This window comes from Candoia aspera, chromosome 13 (genome assembly GCF_035149785.1).
Source record: "Candoia aspera isolate rCanAsp1 chromosome 13, rCanAsp1.hap2, whole genome shotgun sequence".
Lineage (NCBI taxonomy): Eukaryota > Metazoa > Chordata > Lepidosauria > Squamata > Boidae > Candoia > Candoia aspera.
Window position 1 is genome coordinate 1,014,070 of NC_086165.1, and position 24,398 is coordinate 1,038,467.

The window sequence follows — 24,398 nt, forward strand, 5'->3', positions numbered from 1 at the left end:
AGGGACACCTCAAGCCAGGGACCTCCCCACCAACACTCCCAAAGCTTGGGGCACCTTCATCTGCACCTCTCAGCATAACCAATTTGTTTCTGCAGCATCCCCTTTTCCCACAAGGGGAAAGTCGTGAATTTGCTGTCAACAAAGAGCATGACGTAAACATTGAAGGCTCTTGTGAAGCTTGGGAAAAAGGCAGAAACATTTGGGTAAATGCGGATGGACTTCAGCCCACATCTCTTATTTCCTATTTCCCTGTTCCACTCATTCAACTCACAGACCCCTTCAGGTAGGGGAATAAAGATCACAAGGCTACAACAGGTTTTTTTTTAAAAAATGTTCTAGAGTGTGTGTTTTATTCTATTATCAATTATACAATGTTTACATACAGAAATGATTCTCAAAAATTGCTCAAAACAAAACAAGGGAAAGGTGTGTCGGACAAACAGGTGGCAGATACCAAAAGTATTTGGTTCCCTTCAGCTTCAGACAACACAGAAGGCAGTGGGAAGTACTCCATGTGAAGGTGAGGGTCACTCCCAAGCGCAACAGATCTTCGAGGCCGCCACAGAACCTTTTTGCAGACCAAAATGCCGCCTATGTTCGAACTTTATTTTCATGCTGAACCCCAGGCCCTTCCAGGAAAATCCAGTTACCTGGCTGGACAAACTGCCAAGTTAGACGAAGAGAAGCTGGAAGACCACATGGGTCCCCTTTCTTTCAAGATATGCCTGCCAAAATCCCCTCTTCCCTTCACCTTACCTCCTGTGTTCCCAACAATTAAACTTTGAATTATATCTACGGTGACACTACTAATGAAAGAGTATTTCCATTTCTCAAGCCTGCAGACAATTAGCATTAGCCAACTCCATCCGAAACGTAGGCAACAGGAAGTCTGAATGATGGCACCCTGAAGCTAGTGGAGGTCCCCCTAACTCCTCCATCTTGTTTCCCATCTCAATCTTTTCCCCGACTCCACGCCCAGATAGAGCGGATGGGCCTGTGACTGACTGCGGCAACATGGGGGGGAAATTATAAAATAAGGACACATTTCAAGGGGTTTCATGGCAAGCAGGTGTTTAAAAAACAAACTAGAAATGAAACTGATGTTGGCATGGTCCCAGATAAGAGACTTATCACATGTTGTTTAACTCCAGTAAAGTTTGATCCAGCATCTGATGCATATTGAAGTTTTCTTCCTTCGCATTAGCCACTTTCTCTGTTTTGGGTTAGAAAAAATGAAAAGTGGTCATTTGGATGTGTCCCTTTATTTTAACGGTAGGAAGGCAAACATTATGGTGAAGCACCTATGCATAGCATCACTATTTCAGCTCAAAGCACTTGAACCAAAAAGGGGCAAAGCACCTCTTAAACAGGCCACTGTCCCAAACTGATGTTGCCAAGCCAAGCAAGAGGCTTTAATTGGCATGTTCAAGACAGCATCAGCACACCTTACACCTAAAGGAGTTGGTGCATTTGTTGGTTGCTGCTGTTGCAACTGGCTAACTCAACCAATCTTCTAGAAAAGAAAAGAAGGAAAGAAAAGAAAATCTGCTCCTCTTTTTCTGTTATAAAATGAAAAAAAGGTGCATGAGATGATTAAGTCCCATCAAAAAGAAAAGGAAAACCCATGGACTGAAAATGCTGACAAAAGGACTTCAGATACAATTTTACTCCACCAAGAATGAAGAACTGGTGGAACGTGACGACGTGGGGGGTGAAGGAAGGAGGCAGCTACTTGCCTGCCAGGGAAATTTCATCTGTTTTTTTTCTGCTGCTAGGGAAAAGTAAAGCAGCTTTCACCATAGCTGTTAGTGGTAAGTCACATGCACGCTGTGTAGGAAAGGCATTAAACACACTTCTGTGATGGCAGGCATAAGCCCAAAAGCTTTAGATCCACATACAATCAACACATCAACAGCAGTTTCACTATGATGCCAATGTACCATAAAGCTGAGCAGAGATGATCAACAAAAGCTCTCTTCTGTTGCCTGGATGCAACACTGTTTTTACCTGGGCTAGAAAAGTGGGGGTGCTCAGATTTAAACCTGAGCCCAGCTGGAAGCACCCTTCACAAAGATTCCAATTCCAACATTCTCCCCCAAGACCAGAATTGCTAGTAAAAACTACCCATTCCAAGAAGTAGGCTCCTTGGTTTTACCAAGAGTATAGCCGGTCTTAAAGTTGAAAAGGAAATGCCACAACAGAGCTTTACAACCTTCTACGCCCACCCAGCTTCAGCCCAAGTGGCAGCAGACAGACAGACAGACAGACAGGTCTCTTGCATTGTTCAACGGCCGGTGAGTCAAGACACACGTGTTAGAAAGAGGGATTCGTACGAAAGCTTAATCCTCATTCAGGGCCAACTTTAGTTCATTAGTTAGACGCCGGTTTTGCTCAAGCTGCTGGTAGAGCTGGTCTGTGCAAGTCAGCAATCGCATTAGAAGAGAAGGAAAAAAGGCAGAGAGAAGAAAAATGGTTAGAAAGGGTTAGCCCCACTCTGTAGAGACAGTCAAGTTCAAAGGCAAGCTCAGAAACAGATCAGACACACCAAGGCTGGGGCTTTGTACCTCCTTAAATGTCAGCATCTCAGGAAGGAAGGAAGGAAGTCCACCATCGGTGGTGGGCCACGTGTTGCTCAGCCCAGCCAGGGACCCATCTGTCTTACCCAGAAGACTTCCACTCATTTCCGCTAGGGGGACGGTTGGGCAGGTGCTGGTGGTGACCATAAGGCAGGGCTGGTCAGTTCCAGCAAGGGAGACAGCCAGGCCCTGGTTCAAGAATGCCCACGAAGCTCTGCTCCGGCCACCCGGAGTCTTCTGAGCCAAGCAATCCCTGCCTCCCGCTCCCTGGCTTATCCACAAGACCCTGTTTGCAATCCTCCCACATGACACTTCCAAGCCGGGGTTCCATGCAGCTGAAATCTTCATTGTGGAAGGAATCTGGCTAGTCCTGAGTCCCCAATCCGTGTTCTTCTGGGGTCTTTAGGGGAAGCACGGTGATGTGATGAGCAACACCTTCAGAACCTTGCGGCGGGCTTGATGAAGCCAAGCCGCGGTTTGCAGAAGGTGACTTAGTGTGACCAAGACAAGGTTGAAGCAACCCCCTCTTTTGTGCAGGGCCACCCCCTTAGAGGACAAGTCCACAGAACAGGCTTGCTGCTGGGGGTGAGCTGTCTAAGGCTCCCTCTCTGGACTGACTGAGCAGCTAAAGCTGAAGCTGTGCTCCAGACTTGGCTATTCAGCGAAGTCTCTAGGTTGGGCTTCAAGAGCCAAGGGCATTCCCACCAGCCAGGCAGGGGGAGGAAGGCGGGATTGATGACCTGTGCCCTGCAGACACCACCAGCTTTGGGGGCAGCAGCTGACTAGCTGTGAACTACGTCACAACCATCTCTAGACCTCAGAGGACCAATCAGGTGTTGGGTTCAGTAAGCTGTGGTTTACTGATGGAGCCACAACTGCCTGGTCTCTCACGAGCCTGAGAACCAGCCCAGCCCCTCTCACTATGACTCAGCACAGGAGGTGACTCAGAGTGGCCCTCAGTCTTCTCCAGCATACGCCCTCTGGGTGTGCAGGGGGCCTCCAGGCTGGCATTTCCCCTTGGCCCAAGCCATCGATCCCAGCCTCCGTTTTTGCCCCGGCTGCCCCCTCCATAGGACAAAGCCCCATATCCCTTTGTTTGGGAGCAAAGACCAAGGTGCTCGTTCGGCAGAGAAGCGCACACACAGGAGCTGGGTGGCAAGTGACTGAAGCGAAGCCCGCTTCCCCCAGAGACCCCGCCACCACCCCGCCAAGCTACTAAACTCCCTCCCTGCACAGGCTTTGCCCTGCCAGAGAGGCTGTGAAAGGGACAGAGCGAGAAAAGGAATTTTAAAAAAAGTGAAACAGGCAGGTGGAAAAGGAAAATAAAAGAATGAATCCCTAATAGAGAGAGAGCAGATTTTTAAACTTTATTCATACTTGAAATGGTGGACATAAATAAAAGGCAAAAGGAACAGCAAAACAGATACAACGGCGGGATTTTTTGTTTATTTTACAGTGAAAGTTGAAGAGTTCCTGTACAGTTGAAAAGGCCCAAAGTGGGGAGGGGGAGGGGAGGGGAGGGGAGGGGAGCTCCCCCCCCGTCCTGTGGGCAAACCCCAGGAGGAAAGGGAGGAGAGGCGGGCGAGGAACTGGACAGCAGGTACCAGCTTGGAAAAGATGGTTCATCCAGGCTGACGAAAGAGAGGTCTTTGGAGAAGTGAAACAAAGACATTTATCTGCGTGAAGATAAAAGGAACAGAAATAAAAATGGCAGAACAGATGAAGAAGGAAGGAGGGGAGGGAGGGCAGAGGAGAGAAAATGCAACAGGATAAAGAGACAGCATCTGCCCTTTGCCCCCACGGTGAGGTCCTGACTGACAGAAAATCTGGGAAAAAGCCAAGCCCTCGCGGTAGATCCTTGCATGCAAAGCTCCTTATTTGGCATCACGTTGCTCCTCTGTTCCTTTAACCTCCCTCCAACATCCAAGACCCTGCAATTTCAATTTCACGAAATTGAAGCAAACTGCACTTCCAGCTTCTGGAATTTGGGTATCTTCCCCGCCTCCTGCCACTGCTTAGTATTCAAATTCAAGCTGTATTTTGAAGAGCCTCCCCCCCTTCCAGAAATGTAATTAATCAATCAATCAATCAATTTTTATCCCTTTATTATGGGTCAGGTCTGAGGGAGTTGCTAAGAGCTGAGCATCCCCACCCTGCCCCTTGTAAGCCTCCATAAGGACTGGGGCCTCGTGCTGATGCTTTGCCCTTCCCTTTGCCAAATTCATTTTACACAGGGAGAAATCACCCTGTTTCAGGATCCTCCTGCATCTCCTAATTGTCACTGGACGTGCGTTAAACGCTCTCCCTTCCTTAACAGCACTTTAATCATGCCGTGTTCCACCCTGTAAACCGTGCCATGCCCAGTAATTTGTAAAAGGAAACGACCTGTAAACCCATGCAAATAAAATTTCCCAAAAAGGCCAGGAACCCAGACCTACAAAACAGGTGATTATTAGATTATAACTCTGGAAATCGAAGGGCACCACAAAAACAGGTTGCTAATTGCCAAGCTCGGGACTCTTCGTTGTCCGTAAACGAAGCCAGGGGAGTGCGGAAAGAATGCCATCGGGTCAGCGTTGCTTAGCTCTGGCGCTTCAGCCAAAGCTTGATGCTCTGAAGCAACCGAGAGCTTCTACTCAGCAAGAAAGGGCCCTCATCCACCAAGCACTAGTCGGTTTAGGTTTTTTCCTTTTTGACGAGTTAGCACACGCAGCCGTTAATAAGGGCTAGTGGGAAGGTGATCAGTAAGGTACAGCTGACTTCTGCTCAACATTTCTGACATGGTATAAACTCGATCCAACTCACAGATTTAAAACATCCTTGAAAAACCACTTTTTCATCTGATGACCTCTGGATGTGCTGGACTACAGCTCCCATCATTTCCCAGCCCAAATGGCCATTGGGAATTGTAGTCCACCATATCTGGCTCCTAAAGATGAGATTTTGCTGAAGCTTTTCTAAAAAATGTGTTTTAAATACTTTCCGGACAATTACAACTTCTTCAGTAGACTATGTAACGGAAACTCATAAGTTATGAAAAAGTGGGATGCTAGGTGAGTAAATACTATGTTTTTCACAAAATGATATCTCACCAATTAGTCTCACCCTTGGTATTATTTTGTTTAAAATGTGCTAGTTCACCCTTGGCTACTGCCTAATTGAAATAAAAAATAAAGGGATTTTTCAGGTTAATTATGCTTCTGTGGCAACCTTGCCACAAGTTTGTGTGGCCTGGACAGGCACGGAAGCAGAAACCACTTTCTGAGGGATCATCTGATGAAGCTTTCCCAGATCAGCTCCATCGGAGAATGTGGGTAGGGCCTTCAGGGCTGAATCCTCCTTCTGGGTCCAAAGCCACAATATCCAGAAAGCTGATCCATCACGGAGAAGGCCAGGCTGGAACCCTTTTCCTTCCCGTACCCTTTTTCAGTATGCAGGACTTCCTCACTTCAACGCGGAACCTGTCACTTCAACAGAGAAGTGCCAAGTCATGGTAAGACTGTATCATGCAACTCTCTGGGAGGAGGTGACCATGAGATGTGGGGCTGGCTCCACAAAAGGGTTGGACCGATTCGTGGAAGCCCGGGGGATCAGCGGCTCTTAGCCTTGGTAGTGGTGGGGCTGCCTCTGAAGGGCATCTGCTGGGAGACGGGTGGGCTTCCTTGGGCAGCTGGTTGGACAAACCTGGGCTAGATGGTCCAGAGGTCCCACCCAGCAGGGCCTGGCTTCCATTTGTGTTCACCCATCTGTGCTTACATTTACTGCCAATCTGCCTAACTCAAAGACCCCCCAAGAGGTCCTCAGAGGGTAAGAGACGTGCCCACCGTCTGCAAATTGCAAAGATGATTGTGTATCCCTCTCCAGTCAAATATGAACAAACCTTCATGTCTTCCTACACAAGAACTTGCTCTTGTACAGCAGGAACACATGAACCCTTGAAAAGCAGGGCCAATTTTGCACAAAAAAGCTTGCACGGGCAGCGTGAACTCACTATGGTTGGATCGGATGCTAAAAATACCATGGGGAGTATCTTAGCAAGAAAGGGTTGGATTGCAAGCTAGGGGAAGCGTTAGGCTTTGGTGCAGAACCACAGAAATGTTGAAACAGAAGAGAACTGAAAGGAGAAGCTAAACGTCATGAAAGCGATGTGGATCCAAGTGGGAGGAAAGCAGGGGAAATGAGAGAGGGATTGAAAGGACACTCGTTCAAGTGAGCCTTGCAGGAAATCGTCAATCCAGGCAAAATGCTTGCACCCCCGTTATTATTTGAGAATAATCTCAGAGCATTAAACACTGCTCTCTTGCACTTTCGTTACAGCAGCGTTTCTCAACCCTGGAAATTTGAAGATGGGTGGATTTCAACCCCCAGAATTCCCCAGCCAGCCATGCTGGCTGGGGAATTCTGGGGGTTGAAGTCCACCCATCTTCAAGTTTCCAGGGTTGAGAAACGCTGCATTAGACAGACTAAATTACCCTGGAAAACTGCTGGAACCCAGGGCTAACTCAGCAGTATTTGCACAGATAAGAGGCAACCCAACCCACTGCCCACCCACGGTACTCTGTGCCCCTCTCCAAAATCTTGAGGACTAGAAACTTATGAAAATGGAAGGCGTTTGAAGAGCATGTTCTTGAGTACAATTTATACTAAAGAGGGAGCAAGGGTCATCTGAATCTGCAAGGCTGACTTGACAAGGCCGAGGGTGGAGAAAATCAGGCAGAGGCAGAAAACAGGGATCCATTTACATGGAGGTCATGTCGTTGAGGGCGTGATCCAGCTCCTCGCTGATGGCTTTGTACTTGAGTTTCTGGGAATACAGCTCATCTAAGAGTCGCCGAGGGAAACAGGGGAGTGCAAAGAGGAGGCAGTGATGAAAGGGAGCACCGTCCAGCAATCCCAGCAGTGAGTAGGGCGGAAGGGTGTGGAGGCATCAGCGGGGGAGAGAGCGTGGAACAAAACAGAGAGAGATCAGACAAAGGATTTTAAAAAAAATAAGAGTGAGGAGAGCCAAGCCAGCAAACGGGAAAGCCAGGATTCTGGTGATGTAGCAGGAAACAGGCTTTCGTGTAAGCTTTATAACAAGGGCTTGTTCTGTCTGGGTGCCCCTCTTCCCCCAGTTCGGGTCGCTTGCTTGAAGCAAGGCCAAAGACTGCACCGGGGGAGGAAGAGGGAGCTGGACGGAAGAGGAAGGTGGCCCAACCAGAGAAAGAAAACGAAAACCGTCCTGAGGCTGCTCCTTCCTCAGAGCCACGCCAGTTCCTTGAGGAAGGGGGAAGAGACCCCACCTACTCCAACGCCTAACCGGCAACCAATTCCTCTCGTGGAGGACCTCAGACAGAGGGCTGGGGCGCTTTTCTCCACCCAACCCAGAACACTAGCTTTCTCCTCGATAGCTCCATTTCTGAAGTGCTTTCTTTTTCAAGAGACTCTTTTTCGCCAGAGCCTCATCAGCTGCCAGCAAGCTGAACTCACGGCGTGTCCTCCACGAGGCCAAGGTCAGAGGCCACGAGTTAGAGCCTGTGGTCCCCCAGACGCTGCTCTCACCCCCCTCGCTGCTGGTCACCACAAAGCTGAGGCCACAGCTGGCCCCACCAAGGGCAGCCTTACTGGCTCCAACTTGGTATCTGCCGAGCGGCTCCCATCATCCCCTCCCGACGTCTCCAAAGGTTTGGCAAGAGAGATCTGGTGGGATGCTGCAGCCACAATCCCACAACAGCACTGGTTTTCCCAAGCAGATTTGGTAAGCATAATAATCACGAATTCCTTCCAAGGAGGAAGAAACAATATCCCAACAGTTTGCAATGAGACTGGAACCCAGCTGTGGGCAAAGCTACGCAGATACTGCCCTCGCACGGAAATGCAGACAAGCCAGAGGTTGCCACCCACAAGCCACCGTGACTGTCCCTTATTGGTGTCTGGAACTTAAGCTAACTGGCGACATTCCTAATTGAGAGGAAAGAAAGACGGGCCAGGACAGACATTCTGGTCAATGAACTGAAGGCGTTTGTTTACTCTGGACAACCAAATATTCCCAACGAATTTCACGTTCATAGGACTCAAAGGAAGAAAAAGCAAAACCTTTTCCATCTAAAACAATGATGTTTCTTTGAGAAGGACCCTAGCCCTCTCCGCACACAATGAGCAAACCTACTGGAGGACAGGGGTGGGCTGGCTGACCCCCCACCCCCCCAGCTGCTCGCTTCTAGGCTCCCCTCACCCAAAGGGTGGCTGCTGAACACCAAAGGCCGCCCCTCTGGAGCTGCTCCTTCTTCACACGTTCATCTCATGCACAAGCAATCGGCACCCAGTCACAGCAGGCTGGCCAGAATTGGCCCCCCCGCATTAAGCAGCGGATTACCAAAAGGGCTTCAGACAGAACCGAAGGCGGGGGCAGCTAGAGGAGACGGGGGGCAGAGCAGAGACACCTACCTTCTAGGTCATCGATGCTCTTCTCTAGCTTGGTTACTGACCTCTCTGCAAATTCAGCGCGGGTCTCGGCCTGCAGTCAAACCACACATGCAGGTCACAAGAGGCGTGGGCAAAAGAGGGCATTTCCCCCAGGAAAGAGCAACTGGATACAGCACATTACAAACAGCTGCCTCCGATGCAAAATCCGGAGGTGGAATTCCTGTTGCAGCCCAAGGCTCGTTGGCCGCTCCCTCTGTAACGCCTGCTCTCATCAGAGACAGCCGGGAAGGACAGTCGGGAAGCAGGTTACAGGCTGCGTGAACTGGGAACCCGGAGAAACCAGGATCCCAGGCCCCTTAGCAGGCGACCCGAGTTGGCGTTCTCGCCCCCGGAGTGTTCAGCGCACTCAGCACAAGAGCTCTGCCAACCTCCCGATTCAAGAACAACATGGCTGCGTTGCAACCGGAGCAAATGTTTTATTACGCTAAACCCCCAAAGGCCTTGCCCGCTCGACTGAAGGGGAGCCAAGTAAGAGCGGGGCGAGGTTTGGGGGCGAAGCACAACCCACTTCTGCGCCCCCTGAGCGGCTGACATTCCCCTGGGCCGACGTCAAGATGCCAGAAAGCAAAAAACACGCCGGGATGCGCAATCCCAGCACCGTGGGCCACTTCCTCCCCCCAGAAAAGCCGCTTGTTTGTTTTTGGGTTTTACCTCCTTCAGTTTGTCAGTAAGAACCTTGATTTCCTCTTCGTATTTGTCTTCCTTCTGAGAGTACTGTAAGTGGGGGGGAAAAAGACACAACGCCACACGACGTGAGAAACCTCTCAAGGCCACCCGATGACCCCCCCCCCCAAACCGGTTGCACAAGAGGAACCCAGCGAGATTGCCAGCTCGCAATTAGGCGGTGGACTGGGTCATACCAGGAAGAGCCTTCTTAAAGCCGACCCTGTCCAGGTATGTGGGACTACAATTCCCATCTGCTGGGAGTCAGCGGGGCCTGATGGGAGTTGCAATCTAAGTCGGGGGGGGGGATTGTTCAGGCAGGGCAGTATTACTCACACTACTAAAGCATTCAAAATAATACCAGGCCCCCACCCCTCGCAAAAGCCCCACTTTCCAATTCTAGGGTTCAAGCTGGCGTTCTCTGCGCAGCCCAGGCTCACGGAACTCACCGAGACCGTCTTCTGCGGGAGACGGTGGAAGACCCTCTCCCTTGGCCCATGCAAATGCCCAGTGCTGTACATGGAATGGCTCAAGAGCCCTCAAATTTGGGACCCCCTCCCCTTTGCTTTAACCTGCCCCAGGCATTTTTCAAAAGTTACCAATGCAGAGGTTCAGCTGTCGGCCCTGGGCCTTCTATAACCCACCACCATCACAGGAAAGCAAAGGAGGCGTTATCTGGGGTTGCAAAATGCAGACTGAGCTTTAATGGGGGGCACGGATGGAGTAACAGAAAAGGACAATGAAATAAAGTATTCTAGAGCAAGGTTTCTCGAGCTCAGCAACTTTGAAGAGGTGTGGACTGCAGCGCCCAGAATTCTGGGTGTTGAAGTCCACTCGTCTTCAAGTTGCCAAGGTTGAGAAACAGTACCCTAGAGGAAGCTGGGGCTGACTGGCTGGGATTCTTAATAGGAATACAGCATATTCTGGGTTCAATGGGCTGTTCCTGGCTGAAGGAATTAGGGCGGGCAGAGCAAATGCTGCATTTCCTACAGCTAGCAAATGAGCTGGCTCAGAAAGAGTCCCGTGGTGCCCCAAAATGGGTGGTTTCTTTTCCTCCAGAAGAAACAGGTCTCGCCAAGCCTTACCATCCGGGCTGCGCAATCGCCCAGCGTGTAAGGCAACTGCTGGAGGTTTGAAACATGCCCTTCCCGTTCTCCTTCCTTTATCTCTCAGCCAGCAGCAACGTCAGCACACAGCTGCACCTCGCACTTCCGTTTTTGAGCTCTTGCTGAAAGAAGTGGAGGTGCAGGGCTAGGAGGGGGGAGGAGGAGGAGGAGGAGGAGAAGGAGGAGGCCTCTTCCGAGATGTTAAAAGGAGCAAAAATGGGCATAAAAGGGATTTCCTCCTGGGGTCTGGAGCACAGGATCCAGGAAGAGTACCTGGAAAGTTAGGAAAGCTCCTGCAGAGCCCCATTACCCCCACAGCAGCCTCCAGTTTACCTAAAGAGTTTTTTGCTTAGGATGACCACGCTTGGTCGCTTTGCAGGATTTCGACTGTTTGCTGCAGAGCACAGATGTGCTCCTGTTTGATATTTAAAAGATGCCCCCGAGTCTCTTTCCAATCTCACAGTAGGAAAACTACGTTCTCTCCTGAAGCCACACTCTCTTCTGAACATGCTCAGGGCCGGCAGGCAGTGACCCAGCAGAAGAAATGCCTGTAGGCCAGGGTTGAGTGGTGGAGTCCTTGGCACTCCTGAGCTCGGTTGCAAAGAATGACCACTGATACAAACCGGGTTTCGATGCAAAGCCTCAGAAACTAAAAAAAAAGTCACACCGGAGGAAGCTGTGGGTCTGCAGAATTGCTTGGTGTATAGATCCCATGAAATAATTTTACTCCTTCTGTTTTACTGCCAGATCAGACAGCCAAGTGTTCATCAGAGGCCCCAGCATAAACGGTCCCACATTCACTGGCACTTCTGGTTACCTGATTTCAGGTGGCCTGGCTGGGACAATCTGAGATTAAATCCATGGCAGTCTGGTAGACCAGTGTTTCTCAGCTTGGCAACTTTAAGGCATGTGGACTTCAAGTCCCAGAATTCTCCACCCAGCATGAATTCTGGGAGTCAAAGTCCACACATCTGAAAGTTGCCAAGGTTGAGAACCACTGCTGAGGAGGATGTCAGGTTGAGTGATAAGAGCCAACTGCTTGGGGACTCATGGGCAGAAAAGCAACGTAGAGGCATCCTAGATACTCAGAAAGTAAGTTCCGTGTTGGAGGCAGTCAGGTTTCTTCCCCGGGAAGCCTGGAGGCCCCACCTGTCTTCGCTTCTACCTGCCGGGCCATACCTTCTCCGCCTGAGCTTCCAGCGACCTCAGGTTGTTGGTCACAGTTTTCAATTCCTCTTCAAGTTCAGCACATTTGCTATTATTTGGGAACGCAGGCAGGAAAGGGGGCAGGAGGAAGACCAGTCAAGCCCAAGAAGAGAGGGGGAGAAAAGATAGAGAAAAAATGAAAACTGAATCTCAGAGCTAAGGAAAGGGCCTTGAAAGCAGCTGGAACCATCTGTGACCAAAGAATTCAGCCCACCGCCATGCCCACAAAATTTGCACACACAGAGCATCTCCCCATGCTCTTGGCTGAGGTGGAAGGTGCGCAGGGAAGGAATGGCAGGTTTTCAGAATTAACAGCCCCTCAGATGCAAGTCTCTCCTTTAACAGAAGAGAGCCAGCCCAGAAAGCTTTTGCAAACGGTTCCGCATTCCCCAATCCTGCCGCGCGTGGCTTCCCACGCCCCCTCGGAGAGAGGCAGAGGGGCTCGGCCTCGTTTGCACAAAAGCTTTTCAATGGTCCCAGATGGTTCAGCTTCTTTGCCAGGGCTCAATCAACCGCCGCAAGGCTCCGACGAACACGCGCATCCAATCCGTGTTTTTTGGAGACAAAGGACAGCCATTCGAGCCAGATGCAGAAGGACCCGAGGAAAGAAGGCCAGCAAAAGGCAGCAAGCGCGGCAAGCAGGCACCTAACTTGCCCATGGGGGCAGCTGAAAGTCTAAACCCGGTCATTCGATTCAGACGGACGTTTATGCGCGCCAGTACCTTTTCCTCGGCTGCCATTAACGCTTTCAACGTTTGATCCATTATTCTCAGCTGTTCTTCCAGCTGTCGGGCTTGGCTGTTAGTGAACACAGGAAACGCACAAGAGCCATTCACAAAAATCAGTGAGCCGGTAAAAACAAAAGCATGCAGTGGCCCAAACCACACCAAAGACCCCCACAACTCCGACACTGCCTTAAGCACACAGATATGCAAACACGGGCACGCGAACACACACAGCACGCCCCTTCCACCAGGACAGGCAGCCGAGCAGGGGTGCCGCAGCACACAAACGGCCGGAATGTCCACAGGAACCAAACGCCGGCAGCCCGGGAAGCCAGGCCTACCTTTCGGAGAGCTCGGCCCGTTCCTCGGCACGCTCCAGGTCGCTCTCGATGATCACCAGCTTCCGGGCCACCTAGAGGCACCGTGGAGACAGAAAGGGGGGCAGGAGATGAGGACGAAGGGGGGCCAACCACCTGAGAGCCTTCTGGATGCTGGACTCCCAGCAATGGCCCCCTGGGCAGCACTGATTTGCTCCTTTGTAAAGTGGATCAAGCCCCCTGACACCAGCCAGACTCGAGGCAGCTCATGGAAATTAGGGATTAGAAAGATACAAATAAAAAACTAAGATTAAAGTACAAAGTTAGGAATTATACAGTAAAGAAGAGGCCCCATGATACATCGCTCCCCGAAGGCCTTCCGGAAGAGCCGTTTTCACCGGCTTCTGGAGGCTGCGAGGGCGGTGCCTGCACGGGCTTTGGGGCAAGCGGTCCCAAGGAAGGGGCTGCTTCAGAGAACACTCACTGTCCGGCCCCTCCGGGTAGGTGGGGATCCTCAGCAGGCGCCCCCCAATTGTTTGGATGTGATGGGCAGAAACCAGGGGCAAAAGGTGGTCCGTAGCTGCAACTGGCACAGTTACAGGCACATAGGTAGGCAGAAAAGCCCTCCTGGCCACGGCCACCCTCTCCTCTTCAGCCAGGAGCTGTAAATCCAGGAGGACCCCCAGATCGCAAGCCTGTTCCTTCTGGGGGTCCAAAGATGGTGCCCCCCTGGCATCCCTCGACCCCTGAGCCAACAGCCACACCACCCCATTTGGGGTGAGTCTGAGCCCATCTTCCCCACCCGGACCCGCAGCTTCCAGGACCAGGACGGGACTCCTGCTGCATCACCCAACGGCTGCTGAGAATCTCAGATGCTGGAGCACCAACCCATCTGGAGAGGATGAGGTGGGGACAACTGCTCTGGGGGTGGGTCCCCCAAGTCAGGACCATTTGTGTTTCCAAAAGCTCCACCACGCAAGCAGGGGTTTAGGTGATGGCCTCTCTGCCCTCCGCAGCTGGCACCTTATGGGTCCATTTTTAGCCCCGGGCTGCAGATTCCGATCTCGCGGTGCAAGATTGACTCAGAGAAGCACGCGGTGGCGGTCAAAGAGGGCCCGCTCCCTTGCCCGTCCTTCCTCGTGGGACTCCCCCACTTCCTGGAGCCTGGCTGCCAAAAGCCAGCCCTTCCCCCACACCACACTCGGGTGCCAGCAGGACACCAGGCCGGGCGCAGCCCTGGGCTCACCTCCTCGTACTTGCGGTCGGCGTCCTCCGCAATGTGTTTGGCCTCTTTCAGCTGGATCTCTTGGATTTCCATCTTCTCCTCATCCTTCAGGGCTCTGCTCTCAATGACCTTCATTCCTCTGGGAGGAGAGAAGGGCACTGTCGTGGGCAAAGCCAGGATGCTTCCTGCTGTGGGCCTGCCCTTCCCCATGCCACCCGGGAGGGTTGGACTAGAACCTCCCTGTTGCCCCAATGCCCATCACAAGGGGCTGAGAACTCCTGAAGTCCCCCTGAAGCGCCCTCCTTTCCTCGCTCAAGGGAAGTGACTGCCTCAGGAGGAGAGGGGGCACAGGGAAGCACACCCACCCTGCAGGACGCTGCACCCAACCCCCTCCTCTCTGCACTCCCCATCCTACAACAGCTATTCAGGAGACTAGGGTGGGGGTGGGGGGAATCCTGGAAGACAGAGTCTCTCCTGAATCAACGTTTACCTAGAGCAGCGTTTCTCAGCCTCGGCAGCTCTAAGAGGTATGGACTTCAACTTCAACATGCCTGGCTGGGGAATTGTGGGAGTTGAAGGCCACACCTCTTAAAGTTGCCGAGGCTGAGAAACACTGATCTAGAGGGAAGCTCTAAGTCCCTGAAATTGTCCAGCTATGTGGTTTCTTCCTCTTCAATGGAGAATTTCAAACAGAGGCTGGATAGCCTTCTATTGGGATGAGCTAGGGAATCCTGCAGGGCACAGGGGCTGGACTTGATGACCCCCAAGGCCCCTTTCAACTCTACGGCTCTACGCCTCACCCAACTCCCGTTAAGGCAATAGGCCAGACCCCTCAGAGGCCAAAGGACTACGGGACCCATATCATGCTCAAGGATGAAACTGCCCCAACCAACCTCCCTGCCAGCGGGCCAACCCCACCTTTCGCTCTCGTCTGCTGCCTTCTCGGCCTCCTCCAGCTTCTGCAGGGCTGTCGCCAAGCGCTCCTGGGCACGATCCAGCTCCTCCTCTACCAGCTGGATGCGTCTGTTCAGAGAAGCCACATCGCTCTCAGCCTGGGGGCAGAAAGAAGGAAAGGCACTCACCTTTGCGAAGCAGGCAGGAGGGTGGCATTAAGCTGGGGGTTGGACTAGAAGACCTCCAAGGTCCCTTCCAACCCAGTGAGTCTATGAAACCAAGAAGAGGGGGGCACAGGGAGAACCTCTGCCACCGAGCCGGGGTTTGACATTCTTGGTTTTGCCACCGCCTGTCCGGCAGATGGCGTGGGCCTTACGCCCTCACTCCCTTTCATGGCCAAGAGGCGTCCTGTCATGGAAGAGAAACGCTTCCTTTTTCTAGCCAAAGGATGAGAAACGCTGCATTAGACAGACTAAATTACCCTGGAAAACTGCTGGAACCCAGGGCTAACTCAGCAGTATTTGCACAGATAAGGGGCAACCCAACCCACTGCCCACCCATGGTACTCTGTGCCCCTCTCCAAAATCTTGAGGACTAGAAACTTATGAAAATGGAAGGCGTTTAAGTTAAGTTCAACCTTGGAAACTTGAAGATGGGTGGACTTCAAGGCGTTTAACTTAAAATTGGGCAGTTTGCCACACACCATATCCCTACGCAGAGCGTGCCGTAAATGAATTAAAACAGGCCACAGCGACTGTAATTTGCACAGGACCCACCAAACACTCTGTCTTGGCATGCAATCCTCTTCTCCACTTCCTAAAACTACAGGCAAACCAGCTTTTGGGGAAGATGGGCGGTGACGAAATTTGATAGATAGATAAATAAATAAATAAATGTGTTCTTTCTGCAACCGCTGAACGCATTTGAAGCTTTTGGCTCAGGCCATGCACCAAGGAGGCCGCTTTGTTTTTTAACAACAAGAAAAGCATCCAGGGCCCGTTCACACGCCCGACATGCAGGAGACCAAGCTCTGCAAAAATTGCTCCTCCTGAATGTTCCCTTTCTAATCCAGATCAACTCCCAACCAAACTCATCCTGTGGCCACTTTTAATTTTAAACAAAGCAGACTACATTTAGAGGGAAAAATAATTGCAGCAAGATTAGCATTACATGCTTTTTCCCTCCCAGGAAAGACAGCCGATGACCCACACGTTAATCATTACATTAAAAGCGACCTGGCTCGGTCCCAGCCTTGGAGGCCTAAAGGTCAGTTTCCGACTTCCTGTTCCCAAAGAGAAAGCAGCAGGGCTTTGCCTGCTGCCTTGACCCTGGCGGGGCCCAATTATTATCCCTTTCTCACTTTCCCTTATATGGTCACAAAAATACCATTATTCCAAAGGACGCTTCCAAGGCTAGCAGATAAATACCAGCTCCTGCTCCAGGTTGCTGATTCCAGCACAATTTTGCCAAAAGAGGGATTAAGATCTTGAGGTCCCAGCTGGAAAGGAACAATTTCCTCTTTCCACTCCAGCCCTCTGAACTGAAGGGAATTGAAGAAGGAACAGCCCCTTCCCGCTGCACCCCCCCCTACAGCCACTGCCTTTGGAAAGAATATCCCGATCCCATCCAGGCCCCACACCGGCCCTTGCGGGGGGTGGGGAGGCAGAAGAGGGCCTGCTTGGGTCCGCACCCCACCCCGAGGCCACCTGGCTAAAAAGGCAAGAGCCGCCAGGAACATATTCAGCAGAAAAGGCCCTCCTGGCCTTCATTTCAGGACCCCCAAATACTAACACCCTTGCACCCTGTCCCTTGCCCAGAGTTTTAGCTGCAGAGCCCAACTGATGGCACTCCCCCCACAAGCATCCCCAAAATAGAGGGCATTTCTTACAGCTGAGCCAGCGCCGTTTCCTCAGACCCCAAGGGAGCCCTCAGCCTCAGGGTGTGGGATGCAAAAGCGGGTCAGACAGAGGTGCCCGGTTCAAGGCTTGGGTGCCCCATTGCCACAGCGGGCCTTCCAGATATTAGCCAAGGTCTGAATGAATATGCAACCCCAAACGGTAGGCACAAAAGCGCAGGGCAGTTTTCCCCTTGGGCTGTTTGGCTGTTCCCCCTTGGTAGGAGCCCGGCACTTGCCAGGCGAGGGGCACCCACACGCCTGGCGCCCCGCTCCCTCTTCCCGGGTGCCCGGTGGCTGCGGCCAAGGAGCATCAGCTGCCCGCTGCCGCGTCAGAGAAAGAGGGAGGGGGCGCACGGCCGGCAGGTCTGGGAAACCGCGGGGGGGGCGGGGCTCTCATGAAGGCTCAGGGGCGGCCAGTGGAACCAGCAGGAGCCTCGGACTGGGTGCTGGAGCTGTTGGGGGGGGAGGGCCGCGCTTGCCCCGTCGGATCACGCCCAGAAGGGGCCGAGGGGAGGGAGCCGGGCGGGCGGCGTGGCAGGCTGCCCTCTGCAAACGCGGAAGGGCCGTCTCCGCCCTTCCGAAGCACCTGGCCGGGACTGGGCGCTGCCCGCGGTTGGCCCCTCCGGAGCGCCCGCTCGGGTCTCCCCGCCGCCAGCCTGGTGCGGGGGGGGGAGCGGCCAGCGGGGCCGCCCGAGCCGCGGCAGCAAGCGCGGGGCGGCTTCGCCACTGCGGCGGCCACGGCCCCGACGGCCCCCGCCCAGGGCCCCTCTGCCCATGCTCAGAGGGACGCTCCCCCCGGCGGCCGGGAGCGGGGCGCGGAAGGGGCGCGGGCCGGAGCAGCCTTTGTTCCTGCCCGGCGCCTCCCGGCGGCCGCCGCCTCACCTGCTCGCGCAGCGCCCGCTCCTCGTCCAGCTCGCGCTGCAGCCGCCCCGCCTGCTCCTCGGCGCCGTCCGCCTGCTCCTGCAGGCTGCGGATCTTCCGGCGCACGGCCTCCAGCGAGCTCAGCCCCGCCGCCATCGGGCCAGCCGCGAGCGGGAGGAGGAGGAGGAGGAGGAAGGCAGGCGCGCGGGAGGAAGCAGGCAGGCAGGCAGGCAGGGCCGGCGAGGAAGGCGGGGCGGGCGGGCAGCCCGCCTCCGCGCGATGCAGCGCCCGCCTCCCCGCCCCGCCCCGCCCCGCCCCGCCCCGCCCCGCCGCTCACCCGGACCGGGGTCGCCCGGCGGAGCCCTTCCCGACCAGGCGGGGCTGCGGCGGCGCGGGGCAGCGGGCGCCCTCCCTGCTGCGGAGCTGCCGGCTCCTCCGAGCGGCGCCCCGCGGGAACCCCACGCCGGAGGGAGGTGAAGCCGCCCCGAGGAGAGCCGCATCCCGCCCCGCCCCTGCTGCTCTGCCAGCCCAGAGCAGCGGTTGGGCGGCGGCTGGAGGGCGCCCTGCTGAAGCTGCCGGACGCGTCCCCGCGCGGGAAAGGGCCCCCCTTCTCACCCCTGGCAAACTTTCCCCCCCTTCCGCCCAGTATCTTAGAGCTGTCTTGCAACCACTGAATGGAAGAAGTGCGCTTGCCCCCCTGCCCTCCCCCAAGAAAACCGGGTAGAAAAATATCTGCTGACTCCCAGGAGTGGCAGGAAGACCCCAGGCTGGGGCGCCTGCAAAACTCAGCTGGGGACCCGCCTTGAATTTAAGGCCCTGAGTTGGAGAGCTTCTCACCCCCCGCCCCCACTTCTTCGGCCACTAGAAATGCAAGCAGAGAAGTGCCCCCCCCCCCAGGCTGCAGACTGCAGAGGCCCTTAGAAGACCCTGGAAATTTGGGGCTTTCCCTGGAAGATCAAAATGTACCCCAGCGGACCCAGAGCCACATGACCCCTCCCAGAAACAAACGAGGGCGCTAGGAGCATTTTGAGGAAAGCAGAGCCAGCACAGCCCGCAAAGAAACGCCCAGGACCGGAGGGAGAGAGATCAGCAGCAAATGTTGGAAAAGAGAAGCAAAGGAGCAGCGCCTGGCGTTTCACGACCTCTTGGGGAAGGACGCAGCTGGCCGGATGCCCCCACACACAACCATCTTTGCCCATCCTTTGCGTGGGCAAAGAAACACTGCAGTGTTTTAATTGTAGCAGGTCCTGCTGGTCCTTGAGGGGGTGTCCCCAATACAGACGGACGGAAGAGGCAGAGATGGCCCCTTCGGTGTACTTGGGCCTGCCCCAGCCGCTTTGCCCAACCATCTCCCCGCTGCACTGCCACCTCCACAGACTCCAAAACTGGTTTGGTTCACCTCTGTCACCCAGGCCCTGACTGGGCTGCTCCGGATGACCCACGAGGCCCCCCATTGAACCAGCTCTCGACAGGCCTCCCTCCCGCCCTGAGGAAAATGGCAGGGCCTCCCCGCCACCCCACCCGCCACAGGAGACCCGTCTGCTGTGCCAGAGGAGCGCCAGCCCTCTTCTGGGCCCAGAGGGTGGGAGCTGCAAAGTCCTCTGCCAAGGCCGGGACACCTTTGCCCCCCCCCGGCCCACCAGGGCCAGTTCCTGTCTCTCTCCATTAAGATGGGTGAGAAACAGGGAGGCGAGGGCCTCGGTGCTTCCTCACAGTGAGGTTCACCATCCTGGTTTACCTGCCCGGAGGAGCCATAGCAAAAGCTAGCCAGGTTTCTCAAGGATGAGAATCTGGCAGCCCAAATTACACGGCTGACCCAGTCTTCCTCAAGTGAGCTGCAGGGGTGGGAGCAGAGGGCAAGAAAGAGCTGGTGGGGAGGATGATGGCCGGCTGGGATGCTGCTGTCTGGAGATCAATCCCCCTGGCTGTAAGCTTGACCCTGGCTTTAGTCAGGCACGTCCCCTGAATTTATCTCCTTGGGATCCAGACCTTCACGGAGCTGCAGCTGGACTAGCGGCTTTTAGGCACAGCTGCCTTTACCCAGAACACCACCCAACTCCCGAGGAGGAGAGATTCGCAGTAAAGGGCAAAGATCCGCTGTGCCTGCGGGGTTCAAAAGGGCCATTTTCCTTCTGTGCAGGAGGGTGCTCAGAGTTATGCACATGGAAAATTCAGGTGGGAAAAATTAACCCGAGAGGCCTTCTTTCTCCTTCTTTCAGGAGCACCAGCAGAAGCCAAGGACCTGCTCCCCTTCCTGGTTTCCCCAGGACAGAAGACCAGAGAAACCCTGACTTGGAAGGCAACATGGCTGCCTCCCTTGCAGGAAGGGCTCCCAGGCCTGTTTTGGCAAAATGCAGCGTGTTTAGACAAGGTCGCTTGTTCCACAAGGTTACGGCCTGGGAGAAAAAAGGTGTTTTGCAAAGAGAGCTGTGCAGCTTGGAAAGTGGGAGAGCCCTCCCCACCCTGCTCAGAGGGAGGGCCCGGCCCTGCCCAGCGGCTACTCAGGGCGCCTTCCCCTCCCGCGTCAGGCAGAGTCTGGCTCACCACGGAAGTGATGCAAGGCTGAGCGCAGCCGGCATGTGCCCTGACTAATGGCCCAGCCTCACACGCAAAGGTGAGCTCGCCCCAGGACGCCTCTCTGTCCTCACATCGGCCTGCACATCTGTCCAACCAGCTGTTCCTCGCCTTCCAAACCCCTGAACCCTGCAGTCACCTCGTCTCTCGTTCTACCAAACAAAAACTCTTTTAAGGGCTACAGGGTGGAAAGGCAAGACTTGGGCGATATTTACAAGAAAAATCCACAGCTGCGGAAGGCGCCTCAAAGTCCCCTTCACATTTGCAAAGAAATAAACCTCTTTTCTCCCTGGAGAAAAAAATGTCAGAGGCCCCTCTGCAAATTCGGTAGCATTTCTCTGCCCCCCCTCCTTTTCTCTCTCTCTCTCCAGCCTTTAACGGAGAGAAGCTATTTCAAAATAGTCTGCATTCTCTTCCTTATAAGGAATATCTGCCCAGGATCTATTTGCGGTTCCTTTGAACAAGTCAAATAAACGCCTGCCCGGAATGCTGGCTCCCATCTATCGGGAAGCCGCAGAGCGAGGGGGCGCATCTGAGCCAGATTGGAGGCAGCTTCTTGCAGACAAGAGTCTTTCTGTGGTTCTAAGGCTGAAATTAAGTCAGATTCCTTTTGGTGCCGGGCAGAAGCAGCCCCCTTTTTTTTTCCTCCCAAGCCTTGTACGTGGGCTAGACAAAAGCTAAAGCTTAGGAAGCCTTCCATCACACACTCATCTCCCCTGTTCATACATTTCGCCAGTCGTTTACTTTTCCATCGCTCAGACCTGCCTGCGCTTGCCCTGCCTTAAAAAAGCCGCGTGATCGCGCGCTCCTTGCAAGGCGCTTGGCGGCTGTGTTTTTCCCCTTAAACAGGAGTGGTAGCACTTTGGATGACATCATCTGCTTGGGATGTCTGGCTTCCACCCTCCAACCTTAAGGGGCGGGCGGCCTGTGCTTGGAACGCGCTGCATGTAAGGCGCTGGGGCCGGGAATGTCTGAGGGCTACCGCCACAGGACTATTTAATACTTAGGCAGGTGGGTGGGATGAGAGACAGCAAAGGGTGCAGCTCACGCTCGCTTCCATATAAAGGGCTGAGCTATATATAACGCCCCCCCGCCACACTGATCCTCTGGATCTGGCCCCGCTGACTGCAGACCCAGCAAGTATCATCTTCTGGAATAGGCCTTTGCGGACGGAACCATCTCTTCCTTGGCGTGTCAAGAAGCCTCTTGGCATGCCCTGGAAATCGAGAATCAGCGGCCTGTCTTCACCCCCTCCGAGGCGCAAGCATTTGTCCTCCGGGTACCTTTTCCCATGGGAGGAGCACAGGAATCTCAGCTCAGTGACTCAATAGATCTGCTGGCCCCACTGGACCACCGCTTTTACGATGCCGTTGGCACTTCGGGGTCTCTTACAAGCACCCCCCTCCCATGTCCAGTTTCCCAGGCTTTGGTACTGGGAGAAAGGGAGCCTGTTTTTTATGCCCTGGTGGCTCCAAGCAACAATCCCGAGAACAGATTTAAGAAAGGCAACGTTGCTTCCAGTCGAGACTGGCTCCCAGTGACACAGCAGGACACATCTATGCAGCTTCCTTGGCAACAGGACATCTGGACCAGCTGGAGGCTCCCCGAATGCCCTGCATTCTTGGGTGACGGATGACGCACACACCTCATGCAAAGTTGTCCTCGGTGCCCTTGGGTCCCTGCCCACCCCGTCCTGCCAGGAGGGCCCCAATCCCCACAGCTGGTGATGAGCCCAGTGGGCAGAGAGGTTGGGTGAGCAGAAAAGGTCAAAAGGTGGTGGCACATGCTCTCTGGGGAGAGGAAGAGAAGTACTCACATCTGCAGCTTTCTTCTCTGCCACCTCCAGCTTCTCCTGGGCATCTTTCAGGGACTCCGAATACTTGTCCAGCTCATCTTCTGTGCCCTTCAGCTTCTTTTGCAGAGACACCAACTCATCCTCCAACTGCCCAGAGGTCGGGAAAGGGGCGAGGCAAATGGGGGGTGGGGTGGGGTGAGTGGTCGGGAAGGACAGGAAAGGGGGTGCAGCAGGCAACGCGGTGGCGCGAAGAAGAGGTGCCGGTGCAGAAGGACAGAGGGAGGAAGACAGGAGAGAACAAAGTTAGCGCATCCCAGGGAGGATACCTTGGTGGCCTTCTCGTCCGCAGAGAGAAGGCTGTCCTCGGCACTGTGCAGCTCTTCGAGAACCCGGTCCCTCTCATCCTCCGAGACCCGCAGTTGCTTTTCCAGCTGCACAATGTCGTCCTCTAACTAGCCATGTGGGTGGGAGGCAAAAAAGAGGAGGAAACCCTTTTTATCTCCCATGGTTCGGCCTTCCCTCCCATCTCCCCCTCCCCAGGGCTGCCTTCACAAATGCCACCAGGCCAGTTACAAACTCAGCAGCGCCTGCCGGACCTCATGGCTTGGACCCTGCAGTGGCTTTGGGGACCTAGCCTGTTGTCAGAGGTGGCCTGCCTGCTTGCTTCATGGACCAGTGAATGGTGTGACCCCAGACCGGGGGGGGGGGGTGAATGAGCTACTGGGTTAGGCCTCTTGCAGGATCGTGGCCAGCTGTGAGATTTGGAACGGACCCCATCCAAGAGGGCCAAGCAGGTGGAGGACCCAGGCAAGGGGAAAAAAGAGGCGGGTGCCTTAAGGGCTCCGGGTCGGATGCAGGAGCCAATCGCCTTCCTGCACTTCTGGCTAAGCTGGAGGGCCCTGATCCAGGCAAGGCATTTTCCGGCTGCTTTGGGCCGCGGTCTCAAATCCCAGCTGTTCTATCTGGGAATGACCGGAGGTGTCGTCCCAACACATATGCAAGGCCTCAAGTGGGGGGAGCTGAAATTAACCGTGGCCCGGTGCAACCCACGAAAATGCGGCTCCGCGGGGAGGAAAGTGGGGCCAAGCCCTCGGGACGAGCCGCGCATCCAGACTTCCGGCAGCCAAGCGCAAGGCAGCTCGAAACTCCTCCTGTGTTGGTAGCGGAGGGGAGGGGGATCCCCAGGAAAGAGGCTCCAAGACTCACAGCTGCGTTTCAGGCACTTTTTCTCAGAAGCAGCCCCCACCCGGGCTCCGCTTAACGCAGACCGCCGCGGGCCAGGGAGCCCCGCACTCACGGCCGGGGCGGCGCCCGGGGGAAGTCGCGCGCCAGCCCCGGGCGGGCAGCGGCAGGAGCTCCCTCCGCCTCGCGCCTTCGCGGCTGCTCGCGCTCTTCCAGACACCCGGGGGGGAGGGGCAGATTCCCCCCTCCCGCTTCCCCAGGCAGGGCGCGGGGAGCGCAGGAGGCATCCCGGCTCCCGGCCCGGCCCGCGGGCCCCGCCTCCTCCGGCTTCTCCCTCGGCGCGCGGGCAGCCGGACTTCCGCGGGCTGGGGGGCCCGGGCCGAGGGGCTGTTGCCCCGCCGGGCTCCGGGCCGGGGGCGTCCGGACCAAGCGGGTCCGGCGGGCGCGCTGCCTTCGCCACTCCTTCCCCGGCGGGCGGGCGGGGCAGCCCACCTGCTTGCTGCGGTCCTCGGCGGCCTTCTTGTCGGCCTCGGCTTGCTCGGCGCGGTCCAGGGCGTTCTCCTTGTCCAGCTTCAGCATCTGCATCTTCTTCTTGATGGCGTCCATGGCGGCGGCTGGGCAGTTACCGAAAGTCCGTGGAGGAGGAGGAGGAGGAGGCGGCGGCGGCGGAGGAGCGCGCTGGGACGATCGGCCTGGCCAGAGTGCGAGCGCCTCCGCGGCGGCCGCGGGCAGATAAGTACCCTCCCGGGGCGGGGGGGCGCCGCATTCCGCCGGGCAGCCAATGCTTTTTTGGGAAAGGGCCCCGCCGCGCCGCCCCCGCCGCCCCGGCCCGCCCTCCGCGCAGGAGCCGGCAGATGCCTAAAGATGGGCAGGGCGGCGGCGGCGGCGGCGGCGGCCTCCCTCGCCGGGCGG

At 55.1% G+C, this 24,398-nt stretch overlaps 1 protein-coding gene across 29 annotated transcripts; it reads right to left on the reverse strand.

The window, feature by feature from the left end:
• Positions 1-506: 506 nt before the first annotated feature.
• TPM1 (tropomyosin 1) lies at positions 507-24,173 on the reverse strand. 29 transcript variants are annotated; one of them, XM_063314137.1, is made up of 10 exons: positions 23,979-24,173; positions 22,631-22,756; positions 22,326-22,451; positions 15,202-15,335; positions 14,305-14,422; positions 13,083-13,153; positions 11,990-12,065; positions 9,693-9,755; positions 9,003-9,072; positions 507-1,213 (listed from the first exon to the last, which is right to left on the reverse strand). In XM_063314137.1, exons 1-10 carry the CDS (start codon positions 24,090-24,092, stop codon positions 1,131-1,133), a joined length of 981 nt encoding a protein of 326 aa, XP_063170207.1. In that variant the 5' UTR covers positions 24,093-24,173; the 3' UTR covers positions 507-1,130. The 29 variants fall into 29 exon arrangements, with proteins under 29 accessions (XP_063170207.1, XP_063170187.1, XP_063170188.1 ...); XM_063314116.1 differs by lacking the exons at positions 507-1,213; positions 22,631-22,756 and adding exons at positions 4,136-4,252; positions 7,319-7,397; XM_063314119.1 differs by lacking the exons at positions 507-1,213; positions 11,990-12,065; positions 22,631-22,756 and adding exons at positions 4,136-4,252; positions 7,319-7,397; positions 12,739-12,814.
• Between the last annotated feature and the right edge of the window lie 225 nt (positions 24,174-24,398).

Bases quoted from the DNA above. Each gene is read 5' to 3' on its own strand.
- TPM1 (XM_063314108.1), bottom strand. From the start codon at position 24,092: ATGGACGCCATCAAGAAGAAGATGCAGATGCTGAAGCTGGACAAGGAG. The intron at 12,066-13,082 runs GTAGGCCTGGCT...CCCAAATAATAG, and splicing joins CGGGCCGAGCTCTCCGAAAG to CAAATGTGCTGAACTTGAAG. The intron at 4,253-9,002 runs GTAGGTGTCTCT...ATCTTCACGCAG, and splicing joins GAGCATCGATGACCTAGAAG to ATAAATGTCTTTGTTTCACT.